Source organism: Condylostylus longicornis, unplaced genomic scaffold (genome assembly GCF_029603195.1).
Source record: "Condylostylus longicornis isolate FDR11 unplaced genomic scaffold, ASM2960319v2 ptg000040l, whole genome shotgun sequence".
NCBI classification, from domain to species: domain Eukaryota; kingdom Metazoa; phylum Arthropoda; class Insecta; order Diptera; family Dolichopodidae; genus Condylostylus; species Condylostylus longicornis.
Window position 1 is genome coordinate 656,565 of NW_026578009.1, and position 15,606 is coordinate 672,170.

Sequence of the window (15,606 nt, forward strand, 5' to 3'; positions counted from 1 at the left end):
TTTTTAGTTTTTTGACGTCTCCAAGTGAAAAATCAATTAATTTATCCTAATAAAATTTCGTATTTTCTATAACATTCTATGAGTTTTATAGATTAGCAATTAGTATATAGATTGTTGTGGAAAAATATATCATTATTACTGACTACTATTCTCACAACGTCTAGATAATCTAGATAACGTGTTGAGTTTAAATATACTAATATTTTTTCGGAAAATATGTGCAATGGATAAATCGTTTAATTGTTATATAAACGAGTATTTTATTTTGTATAACATTCAACATTGATTGTAATGAACTTCAATATACTTACATTTTTACAAAATTAATTAAAAAAATAAAATAAAGAAAAAAACCCATGAACGATAAGAATTTTTAAACAAAATCAACCTTTTGTTTGTTTTGTGTCTAGGTTTCGGTTTTCTTTTTGTTTTATTTTATTTTTACTTGAATTTTTTTTTGTTTTAATTTTTAAGTGAAATATTACTTTTATACAGTACACTTTCATCTTGGTAGCGTAGTAAAGAAGCAAAAATTTTGATTCAATTTATTAACTATTAAATATTGTCGAATTTTCCTTATTTAATACAATTGATTACAAATGTATAATTTTTGTATGTATATTTATTTTAAATTAGTTTATTTATTATGTTCGTTTTTTGTTCTACTTACATATAACATACTTTTAGCGATATTAGCTTAAATAACAAATTGAGAGTAAGTCGAGGAGTAGTTAGGAATGTAATCCTAATTAATTGGATTTAATTAACTAGGATGTTATACTAGAAACTATTTTTTTTCCATTAGTAGGTTATTGTAGTTGTAAATATTATATATCTAAAGTGTTATACGTTTAGAGCGCTTATGTATCCCTAAATGAAATGCGAAAATTATATATCAAATTTGTAGATAGGTGTATAGTATATTTTTTTTTGTGTAGACAAATATTTAATATAAAATCTTAGTTAATATTTTTGTGTTGGTTGCTTACTTTATTTAATTTTAATTAAAATTGAAAACGAAAAACATTGTATTTAGAAAATGCAAAGTTAAGTAAATTCAATTATAATTTAGATTTACGTATACGTGATGTGGGTTCGTTATTATCTTACTGTTATTAAAGCCATAGATTAAATTTTGACTGTTAATAAAAAGTATACTTTTCAGAGACTTGCAAGACTTTCTTCTACATTTATTTTTCGGTCTTAATTGTTTTAAAATAGGCTAGTGGTCTCATCTAATAGTACGAAATATGATTAAAATTTATGAATACTAACGTATTACTTTTAAATGATTAATGTTAAATAATTTTTATTTAAATTATGGAATTTATATTAAAATTATTAAAGTAAAAGCAACATTATATTAAAATTAATTAGTATAGAATTAATTATTATATTAGAATCACTATATACCTACATATTATACACAGATGTACTAAGTAATGAGTGGGAGGAAAAGGAAGCATATTGCTTTTACAAGTAGCTGTTATAAAATTAGCATAGGTAGCGGTATTCGTAGGGATGCTACGAGAATCTGATTTTTCGATATTATTTTAGATACAATAATGACCTCTATATAATAATTTATTTGTGTATAAAATTATTAACTTTAAATTAGATTTAGCTATTTAATTATTTCGTATGACAAATATGATGGTAGGTACTCGTATTTGTAAATTTCACGGTCAGTTTTTGAATTCGGGTTTAATATAATATAATTCAATATATTAGCGGATATTTTCTAATAATAATATATGTTTGATTATATTCAGTTGTTATTATTGCTTTTGTATAATTGTTCATATAGGGTGATGTTTTTTTTTCATTTATTATATCTGTGGTTTATAATACAAATTCTTGTTTAAGCTATGGTTATTGTGGAGCATTGATTGACTCTACATCAATTCTTTTATTCAATGCATATTATATAGTTTCACCAAATTTTTCTCTAATGTAAATAGAATAATGTTGTTTTAAGAGTAATTTTTGAGCATTTTCAATAAAACTTTAATTTCAACTATTCAGATAACAAAAAAATTATGAAAAAATAGAAGTTATTTTAATTTTAATAGTCTACTGTGTGTTTCCATTTTTTTTTTTAATTCTATTTTTAGAAACTTGTATTTAATTTAGTCTTCGCATGATATTTGAACAAAAAAAGTTACTTATCTTATCTTGGTACCTGTGAATCAAATTCTTAATAAATTTTATAATTGCATAAACATAAAAAATTTCTTTTTAAAATCATAGCAAAACGTTATTTTCCAAATTTAACTGTCAATTTATTTTCAAACAAATAAACAAGTGTTCATAGAAAAAAGATTAATTAAATATAAAACAAAAGCTCAGTTCTCAGTAAATTTTTGTTTAGACGTGATTATTTTAATATATAATATGTACTTGTAGAACTTTATTGGTTAAACATTATGTTTGTAAGATAAAAATTAGTGCAAATACCTTTGTGGTGATTGTACTTACACATATTTTAAGTTATTGAGATTGAAAGTATATAGGTTATTTTCCGATAAAAATCGACCACTTACTTCATTATTATAAATTTGTTTAGTTATCTCTCAATTTCAAAAATAAATACTAGTAGCACCAAAAGTTATATTAAAAATTTTGATTCGCATGAATTCATATTTTTACCAATAAAATCAATTAAAGTTAAGAAATCTAATCTGCCGTTCGGGTGAAATTTCACATAATTTGAAAAAAAAATATACATAAAGAACATTCAATAACATAAAATTCAAAATAAAAGCTCAAAAAAAAAAAAAAATATGCGTACAAAAAAACGACAATTAAAATTCAACAACATAAAAGGAGTATATTTATATAAATAATGTATGTTATTATAATGTAAAGTTATGCGTGATTTTTTACCCATGAACGTAATACGAGGGTCACTATTTATATTTCAGGTCTAGCAATAAAAAACAAACATTTATCATTGGAAATGGTTTTATTGTTTTTCAAAATATTCCCCATGAAGATCAATACACTTTTGCATGCGCTGAAACCAATTTTCGTAGCACTTTTTCCACTCCGATTGAGACACCTCCAAAACATGGTTTTTGAACGCATCGACTGCTTCTTCAGGTGTTGAAAATCGTTGTCCACGCATTTTTTTTTTGATGTGAGGGAATAAGAAGAAGTCTTTGGGTGCTAAATCAGGACTGTACGGCGGATGACCCATCAATTCGACATTTTGAGTGCTCAAATAGTCCATTGTTTCAGCTGATTTGTGAGAGCTTGCATTGTCATGATGAAGAATGATTCGCCGGCGCTTGTTTGTTTTCCTTATTTCTTCGAAAACTTTCGGCAAACAGATGGTGGTGTACCATTCAGAATTGACCGTCCTACGTTCCACTAAAGGTACTGTGGCCACATGACCGGTTATACCAAAAAAAAACGCGATCATTTGCTTCGATGTGCTTCTTCCACGAACAACTTTTGTTGGATTTGGCTCGTCTTGGAACACCCATACGGTCGATTGCTGTTTCGTTTCGGGCTCATATGCATAGATCCATGATTCATCACCTGTGACTATCTTATAAACGTCTTTTGACGCACCGCGATTGAATTTTTTCAACATTTCTTTGCTCCAATCGACACGAGCCTTCTTTTGTGCAATCGTCAAATTTTTTGGGATCCATCGACAACACACCTTTTTCACGGCAAGATGTTCATGCAATATCTTATGTACGCTGGTGGAACTAATGCCCAAGGATGCCTCAATCTCACAGTATGTCACATACCGGTCCATCATTATCATTTCGCGCACAGCATCGATGGTTTCCGGCAAAACGACCGAAATTGGCCGACCTTCACGAAATTCATCCTGGAGCGAACGGCGTCCGAAACCAAACTCTTGGTACCAGCGATTTACAGTGGTTTTTGATGGTGCTTCATCACCAAAAGTCGAAACAAGTTGATCGAGACACTCTTGTCTCGATAATCCGCGCCGAAAATCGTAAAAAATCATCGCACGAAAATTTTCACGGGACAATTCCATTTTTTGACCGAGATGAATTTTTCAAGTCACTGTAAACAAAACAATTCGCGCTCGAATGACAAAACGTTCTGAGTGAAGTTGTCCTAAAAAATGTCAAACTTTCCAATGGAAGTGTCAGATTGTACCTGGCAGCACTAGTATTGCCAGGACCCGAAATATAAATAGTGACCCTCGTATGTTTGATTATTTTTGGACTCCGTATGTGAATTAAAAAAATAAAGCTTTTGCACAATGTTTTTCTAATATTCGGCAACAAAAAAAAATCGCGCCTATTTTGGAAGCATAGGAAACAAAATATCAAACAATTCTACAGATAAAAATGATAAACAAGCGCGTTGATTTTGTGTTTTAATTTTCACATGCTGGAAAACAACCTGAAACCTTAATTTAAACAACCAGAATGATCGTATATCATGGGTTATGGTGACGATTCATATGGTCATAAATAAAAATTATAACGTTTCTGTTACTAATATATTTAACACTATTAATTCAATTGCCATTTTGACAGTTTCCATTTGGTTTTTAGTATTCTTTCTTACAAAATGGGTTTATGTTTTTGCATATTACATTTTTTTTAATACTTAAATCAAAAATAATCACGATGAAAAATTAAATTGTTTATTTCATTTCAATAGAATTTTAATGAAAGAGAAACTGTTTTAAACTTTGTTGCGGCCTTTTTTTTTGAATGTCTAGCCATTTGAATAATTTTAAATTGAAACTTTGTGAAATTCTGCACATTATCATCGTTTAAGTTAACACTTATTTTTTGTCAGGATGCATTTTTTTTTATTTACACAGTTCTTTTTTATTATTTATTTTTTTTTTCTAATTTATTGGTCTACGTGATTTAAAAGGAAACTATTTATATTTGCCAGTTGACAAACCAGCATTTTAATACATATGTCATATGAAAATACAACGTTTCGCTTTGATTTGAAATTGAAATTTGAAAAATAAAACACTTTTGTTTTGTTTTATTTGATCAGAATGATCACGTGAATTATAAAAATATCATAAACAAATCTAATATTAAATATAAATTTTAAAAATAATTATTGTGTTTTTCAAGCTGACTGAGACTGTAAAGTTTGCTTACATGTATAAAATAATAAAGTTGGGTCAAACCAATGGTTTGTATTGTAGCACTTTTCCCTTCAGCAAGTGAAAATTCTGCTTTTAAATACAGTCTATGTATACCTATCACACTATTAAAATTATTTTCATTCATATACAAAACTATTTCTAGGATTGCATATATTTAGGATGACGCATATATGCAGTCTTTGAAATAAAGCAAAAATTAATATAAAAAGGGGTTAACACAATGCTCGATTTTAAGCGTTAATTGTGTGAGTTAAGAAAAATAATTATAGTTTTTAATTTCATGGAATTTACCGTTAGCTTTTTGCGTTTATAAAAATTTGGAAAAGCTTGCGGTTTCGGAAATATAAGGTGTCAAAAATTCAAATTTTACGAATTTCAAGAGGCAATAACTTGAGAGGGGAAGGAGATTGAAAAAAATTTTCTTCTAACGAAATGAACTATTTGTTAATGTCTAAAAGCCCATAAAATTTCAAGCTTCTACAGGCTGGGGTCTAGAAAATAAACGACATCAAAAATTTGGAAAAAACAGACTTTAGATAACGGTAAATTTGAGCGGCCATTTTGTTTTTCTAAAGTTAACCTTTAGTATACCCCGCTAGGGGAAGCAAGCCACTGCCTTTCTGCGTTTGCAAAATTTGAAAAATCCTTATGGTTTCATTGCACTAAATAGTTAAAGAATGGCATTTTTAGGGTTTCGGGGGGGTATAACTTCTAAAGGGGGGGAGATAGATAAAAATTTTGTTCTACGAAAATAAGTTTCTAGTAAAAATCTATGTACGTGCAAAATTTCAGCTTTCTATCTTCAAGGGTGTAGAAGTTTTGTAAACAGACACACGGACAGACGGACGGACGGACGGACGGACGGACGGACGGACGGACGGACGGACGGACGGACGGACGGACGGACGGACGGACGGACGGACGGACGGACAGAGTGAAACTAATAAGCACTTTTTTTCAAAATTTTTTTGGAAAAGTGCTAAAAAGCATGCAATATAATGTGATTACATGTTTTATGAAAATGTTTAAACTATATAATATACGTTTATAACATAACATTTATTTGGGTTATCCGAAACAAACCATTTTGCGATTTCCATAATTTCAAGTTATTTAATGGAATTATGTGTAATATACAAAGTTTACTGTCTTATCCTTTACACAATTTAGGATAGTTTGGCGAACGTTTGTGTAGATTTTGCCATGACGAAGATGAGACGACCGAACATATTCTCTGTTTTTGTGAAGCATTTATCAGGTGCTTCACAAAAACAGAGATGTGGGTGGTGGCGCTTCTGTATTCGGTGGTGGCGAATCTTAAATTACGTGAGAATTACAGGCTTAGTTGTCGCTTTATAAACGGCGGGATGTTACAATAAGTCTTTATAACCTTTGAAATTTCAATTCGTATTAAATTTCGAATAATAGGTTCAAATAGTATTAAATTAAATAAATTAAAAAATACATTATTAATATCCTATAGTTGTAAAGAAATAAACTACACCTGTTTTTAATTCCATATAATTATGTATGCATTCCTTTATATTATTATTGTTTTTTCTTCTTTTTTAATTTTAATAATTTTTGTGTTTTGTCAACACTTGTTTTTTTATTAACAAATGTTTATTTGTTTGTAAAATTTATGTTGTATTGCATTAATGATTGATATATCGTAATTTTTACTTATATTATATTCATAGTTATAATTGAACATAAAAACTCTAATATACATCAGGGATGGTTTCAAGAAATTTTGGTTTATATAAAATAATTTTATTTCAGCTTAAAATTATTTTATTAATAATCAAAAACTGTCATCAATTAATCTTAACTACATTACTCTGTTCCCTTAGAAATCTACAAATCCACAAGCTACAAGCAATGTAATTAACTCTTAAACATCTTAACAATTTCTTTTCAATTACTTTCTCAAAAAATGTGTAATGCAACATGAAAAGTTATACCCATATTTGTGCACAGGAAGCAAATGGATTAAATATAATTGAAAAAAAAATTGTTCGTATTTAAGTTCTTATTTTAAATAGCTAAAAAGTTTTTTTACCGTTGCCTCACAATCTCTACAAATTGAAGGTTAAATTTAAATATCTTAAAATTCTGTGTTAAATAAAAATAAAAAATCGCAAACTTATTTTGTAATTTAAAAAGGAGATTAAAGGAGATTAAATTTAAAAAAAAAATAACTTTGATCATTGAAATTTGATAGTTTTGTCTTGCATTAAAAATGAATAACTTTGATATTATAAACGCTTTTAAATTTTGTAAAATTCCGAAAAAATTTACTATTATATATGTATAGCTTAAATTGAAAATATTCAATTTATAATTTAAATTTTTAAAACCTGAAATATTTAGAATATCACTTTTTAAATTATAGAAATAAACTAGAAAATTGAATCAGATACGATCCGTGACGTCCCTGGTATACCTTTTTTTTTTCTTAAAACATAATTATTGTGTATACATTGTATTTAACTATGTGCGAAGGTATGACGTGTTTAGAAATTTATGTAAACATACATTATGGATCACTAACCAGTAGAGAATTAAAAATAAATTAAAAAAAATTAAAATGTTTAATAAAAATTAAAAAAAGGAAAACAAACAGCAACACCGGCGCGGTTGTAACGACGGAAGTCAAACATATAAATTAATATGTACATATATACGTATACCCACACACACCTCAACTTAAATGTATGTAGTAGGTATGTAAGTAATACTAAATGTTTTTTTTTCTGTTTGTTAAATGAAGCGCACTCTGTTGATATAAAGTAAAAATTTATCGCTTTTCATATTTTGTTAATGGAATTCTTTTTGGCCATAGCTATATCTATTTTTAATTTCTTCGAAAAAAATTAACTTAATAATAAGTATAATTGAAAAAAAAAAATGGTGAAAAACTTAAAAAGTAAAAAAGAAAAGGGGGAAAAATGCCATGTCTATGAGAGGACTTTGATTTTTTGTTTAGTAATCTTAAGAAAAATTTTGTCTTATTTTTTTTTTTTTTTTGTATTTCAGTAATCAAATTGAATTTCTTTTTGAACGTTGTTTAAAATTTACTATATGAGTAGATTTTCTTTGTTTTTGAAAATAATATTTTGCAAATTAATAATATCAAAATTAATTTCCAATTGAAAAACAAAATTTTTGGTTTGTTGAGAGGTGTTTCTGTGAAAAAAGTAATACAATATTTTGTCTATTAATAAAATTGAGTCAATTAAAATAAATTTAATTATAAATTTAAAATATATTAAGCGGTCATTGTGCTTTTTTATAAAATAATATTGTAAAGCTATGTTTATTTTTTTTTGTGAATCATATTATAATGTCAATATTGCGGTTTTATTATCGTTTCGAAGTGCTTTAATCTGTATATATTTTTATATGTTATTTGGAATTGCAGGTTATACATTAAAATTATATCTGAATTCATTTTTCAAAAGCTTTTCTGTTTTTGATTTTATACATTCAAATAATATTTTTTTTTTATTTTTTATTCGGAGTACATAATATTTAATAATATTTTACTTACGTTTCCTGTAACAAAAGATGAAATTTCAATTTTACTAGAAGTTTTTAAACAAGATTTAATATTTTCTTTAATGTATTTATAGTACTGCTTTATTGATATTTGCATTTGAATTTAGAATTATGACCCTGTAACTTAATAAGTTTTCCAATAATATGCTATATTGTATATGACTTTCATTATGATCTTTAAATTTTAGGGGAAAGGAATTTCTTTACCAATTGTTTTAGTTTAATTCCAAAATATAAAGAAAAAAATTTTATTTAACAAATTTATAATGAAAAATATTTAACAATTTCAATAATTTATTTCTTTTTTAGTTTCAAATATTTATAAAACATGGTAACCGTATGGGATACAATATGTAAGCATCCTGAAGTTGAGCGACAGATGAGAGCTCATTATGAAAGTAAAGGACAATATCAAATTAGAGGTATTTTCGCTGAATGGATTGAAAATCAAATGATGTCGTAAGTAATAAAATATTTTTTGTTTCAAAACATTATATTTCTATTAATAAAATCCATAGCGAATGAAAAAAAAACTAGATATTTGAAAAAGTTTGACTTTTGTTGTTTAATCATTATCGCAAGTACTTTTTTTTTTACTTGTAAGAATTGAATTCAAATAGTAATAGTCAGTGGTCGAAGTGGGATACTCAAAGTGGTGGAATGGTAAAAAAAAAAAAAAGTATTATTTTAGTTATTTTTTAAAAAAATAACTAAACAAAATTTACCAAACTTTGGAAGTAAACTAACGAGAATATTTATATTCAAAATTAAATCAACTAAAAATTGAATCAAAAACTGTGCAAATTGTTACCAAAGAAATGCATAGACTACTATGTAGTAACGAAAATTTCACTAATAGAAAAAAATTATACGTTACTATTTGAAATTGGTCTTATTTAAAATTACATATATTTAATTTTTTGTTAAAAAATTTTTTAAAATTCATTAGAAAATATTCTTAAATTTTAAAAAAACATGTTCCGGAACGCATTTTTCTCTTCTATTAAGTAGTGGGATGGATTTTCAATTATTTAAAAGTACTGGGATGGCATCCCACTCCATCCCGCCTCACTTTGAGCACTGGTAATAGTAGTAAAAACTTTATTAGGCTGAAATTATTTAAAAATAAGATAAGTATGTATAAAAATACTTATTGTGTCGATTTGGATTTCTATATCGGAAATCTTTAAAAGTAATATACATTGTGATTTCTACAAACATAAGGCATAGAAAATAAAGTATCAACCGTCTATTATCATTAATGATAAAATTTCATATCTATTATCATGCCCGATATAACAATAACAAATTATGAATAATTAAAACCATATATTATCTTTGTATTTTATATCTAATGTTATTTAAATTATACGTTTTTGAAATGTTAAAGAATTTTATTCAATATTATTGTTTAAAGTCAACGTAAGAATGCTAGATTACATGTACATAAATTAAGAATACAAAATTTTTATTTTCTATAATGTGTAAGTGTATTTTAATGTATTGAATTTATACAATTCTATAATATAAAACTAGAATTACTAACATTACAAAAAAAACGTTTAACTGCTATATTTCATATAAAGTAACTGTATGTATTTATTTTCAAAGCAGTAGTTAACCTTGAACATTACTTGTTGTAACAACGAGATAATTTGTTATTAAAAGCGCTCCGTTTATTTAATTAATAGGTTTAATGCCAAACTATAATTTTGCTTTTGAGATCTGATTTTATAAGTACATAATTTAAGTGAATTTTCAATATTTTCTAATTAAATCTTAAGTTTACCGGGAAAGTAATTTTCAACATAAAATTTTTAATAGCTTCAACTATTTTTTTTTTGTTTAAGTTATAACTAATTATTGTTTCAATAGTATTACAGTTTTTTTTATTCTTTCGTCATTAATAACGATTTGATATGTCACTAAAATTTTATTTGTTTTATTGCTTTACTTTTCAGACAAAAAATTGATACAGCAGCTCAACAAGAACATTACGCTAACAAGTTTTGCGAGGACTTAGATGGAAAATTAATACAAATAATAAATGCTGGAAACGACGAAGCTAAAGTAAAGTGGACAGAAATATACAGTCGTAAAAAACTTTGTTCACCACTTGAATACTATAATCATTTAAGAAAAGGAATTCAACAAGAATTTCAATATATAAGTCAGTTGGGCGTTCCATCAAATATGATAAATTCAATTTCAAGTCAAGGATATTCAAATGGAATACCAGATCCATCAGATGCTGTTCGAAAGGTTATATACGAAATATCAGATTATGGAAAACAATTACAGTTATTTACAAATGAAATTGAAGAATTTCATAGTACATTAAATAACTTATTAATCCAAAGTCCAAATGTTTTACATTCAACACCACAAATTTTAAATGAGTCACAGCAAATGATAAATGATAAAATTCAAACATTTAATAATTATTTCACTATGTATCAAAGTTTCAAATCTGTTGTAATTGATGAACATTTGAAAAGGTGGCAAAGAAATCAAGCGCTAGCTGGTAATGGAGCTCCGTTTAGAGATAATTTAGATGACATACAAGCGTGTATTGAAAATTTATTACCAATATCCACAATATTGATTGATATATATAAATCGTTAAGAATAATTATATCAAAATTATGTCTTGATGAAAGATATATACACGAATTAGATCAAGTTTCTATAATAATTGAAAAGATTAAACAATATATAATATTATCAGCATTTATTGTAGAAAAACAACCACCACAAGTCATGAAAACAAATACCAGGTAAGTTTTTCTTAAAAATAAAAAAAACGTTCAAATGTTATTCTTATGTTGTTTTTAGATTTGCGGCTACCGTTAGATGGTTAATTGGACCACAACTTGATATTTACAGAAATAATCCACAAGTTGAATGTATAATTTTGTCAGGTATACAATCATTAATTTAAGCATGTAAAACTATAAAATATCGAATAGCATTGTGTGAACAATATTTATATGCTACTATTAGATTATATTCCCGTCAAATAAGTAAAATATCAAATGTTCCCATCAAAAAGTTCAACTCATTTGTTTCACTCCAATCGAAAAATTAAACATATTTGATAAAATTGTACTATATATTTTTGATAAAATTATAAAATTATATTTATATTGTTCTTTTATTACTTATATCTCAATAGAAAATCAAGCTCAAAGATTTTATGAAACACGTCATCAAATGGAACCAAGACCAGGTTCGTCTGGAGAAATTCAAAATAATATTGGTAACATGGAATATAACCCACAAAATTCAAATCGACACTTTGCGGTTCATTTTAGGTATGTTTTTATATTAAATAGAAGAACAAAAAATATAAATTTTTTTCAATTTCTAGAAATATGCAATTGAAAAAAATAAAGCGTACGGAAAAAAAAGGTACTGAAAGCGTTATGGATGAAAAGTTTGCTTTATTGTTCTATACAACTGTAGATTTTCATAACAATGGCCACATTCATAGCGGTCCACATTACAAAATAACAGTAAATTAAATTTTTTTGAGTAAAATACACTAACTTAAATTTGTCGATAAATTTTTTTTAGGCGTGGACATTGTCATTACCTGTTGTTGTAATTGTTCATGGAAACCAAGAACCGCAATCATGGGCAACAATTACATGGGATAATGCATTTTCAGATATTATAAGAAATCCTTTTCAAGTGCCAGAAAGAGTAAATTGGAGTGATTTATCAAAAGCTTTAAACACAAAATTTTCCAGCAACACTGGTAGACAGTTAACTCCAGAAAATTTGAACTTTTTGTGTAAGTAGTAAAATATTGTCATAAACAACCATTTAATAAAATTATTTGTTAAAAATTTTTATATACAATTTTTAGATGAAAAAATATTTTGGCATAATGAAACCAATACTGATAGCAAGTATGTTACTTGGCCACAATTTTGTAAAGAACCTTTAAAAGATAGATCTTTTACATTTTGGGACTGGTTCTACCACACAATGAAACTAACAAAAGACCATATATTGAAACCTTGGCAAGCTGGCTGTATTAATGGTTTTATTAGTAAAAGGAATGCTACAGAAATTTTACGTCAGTGTCCTGAAGGCACATTTTTAATAAGATTTTCTGATAGTGAATTAGGTATTTCATTAAATTTTGTTTTAAAATGTGGCCGATTTAGATAATATAATTTCGTATTGTCTCCAAAGGTGGAGTAACAATTGGTGTAAAAAATAACGGAGATACTTTAATGTTGGCACCATGGGTAGCCAGGGATTTGAATGTCTTATCTTTACCAGATAGAATAAGTGATCTTTCAACGTTGCAATATCTGTATCAAGGACCATCATCTTATATTCCAAAGGATGAAGCATTCGGCCAATTTTATTCTCCACGTCGGGGTATGATTAAAATTTTTTAAAAAGTTTCTCTTTTTATTTTTATTTAAAAATTTCTCTAAAATTTGTTTTTAGAATCGGAGGTAGTGGCACCCGATGGATATGTGCGAAATCAAATTCGGGTGAGTATCCCGATTATTGAAAAGCAAAATACTCCACAACATACGATGCAATCACCACATTCAAGAGATATAGATATGAATCCGCCCAGGTAAATGATATTTCGAAAATAAAGTTTATTTTAAATATCGAGTTCAATAATATGTAAATTAATATAATTTTAGCAAAAATTTGACATCACAGGCTTCCCTAATTTCTGACACATAAATGCTATTTGCTGTTTTAAAATATCATTGCAACTTTTATTGAATTTTTGTGAAATACTAGTTCTAGTATATTTATTACTTACTTATACACATGTTAATAGGTAGTTAATCTGGAATGTTTTTCTTGGTATTTCAAAAAACTTATTTTTTTAAATACTATTTATTGTTTAGCAAATGAGTAATATATTGTTATTAATCTAGTCAACTAAGATTCCGGACCTTAAAATTTCAATATTTTAAAGATAAAAGCAAAATATTCCTTTATACTACGTATAAATACATATACTTTATATTGTTACAAAATTAGAATTAGATAAAAAAATATGATTTCGGAAAAGTTGCATTGATATCTTGAAATTATTTAATAATAATATGTACATTCATTCAATATTCATTAACGAAGCTTACTTTTTTTTTTTTGGTTTAATACAAATTTAATTTTCCTTTTTATTTCACAAAAATTTTTGCTAATTAGATGCTTCTTTCCATGCTCTTTCTTTATAATTTCAGCAGTAATAATACTTTCCAGAATAGCACAATTATGCATCTTTAAATTAACCTAAAAAAATAAATAGATAAAAAACATTTCTACTAACAATATTATGTTACTTCTAATATTTGCTCAAAATATTTTAAATGATTATAAACCAAGATATTTCGTAACCACTTGGAAGGTGTCATTTTTTATTCATTAAACATTTAAATTTTACTTGTATGCATCTCTCTGCTTCGGTTTTTTGTTCAATTGAGAAAAAAAAATATCAAATTTATAATATGAATTCAAACAAAAAAAAAAAAAAAATCACAATGTCATAGCGTAAAAAAGAAAGTTAAAAATAAAATGTAAAATATAAATAATATTTGTGAATGTGAATAATGTAATCGTTAAAAATTTTGGATATGTTTTTTTTTATGATTTTGTTATTAGAATTATTAAATATTTTTCTTTGCCTTGTGTTCCTGTTAAGTTTTTTTTGTACAGCACGTATTTTATTTTAATTTGCATGTATTAATAAAAATAAATTTTTGTTTTATAATATGTGTTAGATATAAGGTTAAATTTTTATTTTATTCATGATAAGATATCACTTAAACCAGCAGTTTAAAATAAGTGATTTAATAATAAAAATTTAACCAACTTAGATTTGTATTTTTTTAATTTTGAATTTATTAATTATAGTGTATTACTTTTTAATATCTGTCTAGAATTTAGTTATTCTTTTTTTAATTTTGTTTAATTTATTTATTTATCTATTTATTTTATTTTTCTTTTAAATGTCCAGCAATATATACGATCCCACTTCTTTAAATCAATTCGAACAACCCGATTTTTCAGATATTATACAATCAGATACAATTTTCTATAACGCAATAAATTAAAAAAAAAAATAATAAAAATTACATAAATTAAAATAATTCTAACGAAAAAAATAACTTGAATTGGAAGTTTTTATTAAATATTACGCATATTTTAGCAAATGCGAAATTATTTTTAAAATTTAAAATTTTATGCTACAGAAGGTATATACAATAAAGAAGTGATAGTTTTCAAAATAAAAAAATAAACAATAAAATTTCAACCAAAAATTAAAAAACAACATCAACAGATTAAAACAAACAAAATCATTAAAACACAAAACGTCCTGCATGTAAATGGTATGTATATGTTTAATTTTTTTGTTTAATTTTAATTTGTTTTTAAAATTTTATATTTTAGTTTTTTTTTTCAAACTATTTCATATTTTGTATTCAAAAGTTAATTCTAACCTAGAAAATTGAAAATATTGTTTGTTATTTTTTATGATAATTTTTATAAAAAATGTAATTTATTTTTTATACCTAAAATTTTTTTAATTTACGTAAAAACGTATGTTTTCGATCTTTTGAATACAAATTTGATAAATTTTAAATATGTTTAAATTTATTTTGTAGTTCATTACCACTATGTTACTTTAGTTTACGTAGTAATTTTGATGTTTTGTCTCTGATTATTAAGTTTCTCTTAAAGTTCTGTATTATTACTTGAATTCGTCAAACTATTTTAAGATCGTATATTTAAAATAAACAGTTCTTCAAAATTTGGATATTAAAAAAATATTGAAAAAGAAAAACTGAAGAATGCCATAATAATAATTAACATACTCGTAGAAAGAACAATTAATTTACATAAGTTCAAAAATTAAATTTGAGAATTATACA

The 15,606-nt window shown here is 25.7% G+C and overlaps 1 protein-coding gene across 7 annotated transcripts in view; it reads left to right on the forward strand.

Moving 5' to 3' along the window:
• LOC129609511 (signal transducer and transcription activator) overlaps positions 1–15,606 on the forward strand; it is a 30,684-nt gene that overhangs the window by 5,625 nt on the left and 9,453 nt on the right. For 4 of the 7 annotated variants that reach the window (XM_055521458.1, XM_055521456.1, XM_055521455.1 and 1 more), the window contains exons 2-11: positions 8,999–9,148; positions 10,651–11,466; positions 11,525–11,610; positions 11,865–12,003; positions 12,060–12,204; positions 12,266–12,485; positions 12,561–12,824; positions 12,893–13,084; positions 13,157–13,292; positions 14,691–15,063. In XM_055521458.1, the coding sequence (XP_055377433.1) occupies positions 9,018–9,148; positions 10,651–11,466; positions 11,525–11,610; positions 11,865–12,003; positions 12,060–12,204; positions 12,266–12,485; positions 12,561–12,824; positions 12,893–13,084; positions 13,157–13,292; positions 14,691–14,787 (2,226 nt within the window). In that variant the 5' untranslated portion in view covers positions 8,999–9,017 and the 3' untranslated portion in view covers positions 14,788–15,063. Of the gene's footprint in view, positions 1–8,998; positions 9,149–10,650; positions 11,467–11,524; positions 11,611–11,864; positions 12,004–12,059; positions 12,205–12,265; positions 12,486–12,560; positions 12,825–12,892; positions 13,085–13,156; positions 13,293–13,365; positions 13,465–13,917; positions 14,098–14,690; positions 15,064–15,606 lie in introns of those variants that run through there. The other 3 variants (XM_055521459.1, XM_055521462.1, XM_055521460.1) reach the window with 3 other exon arrangements.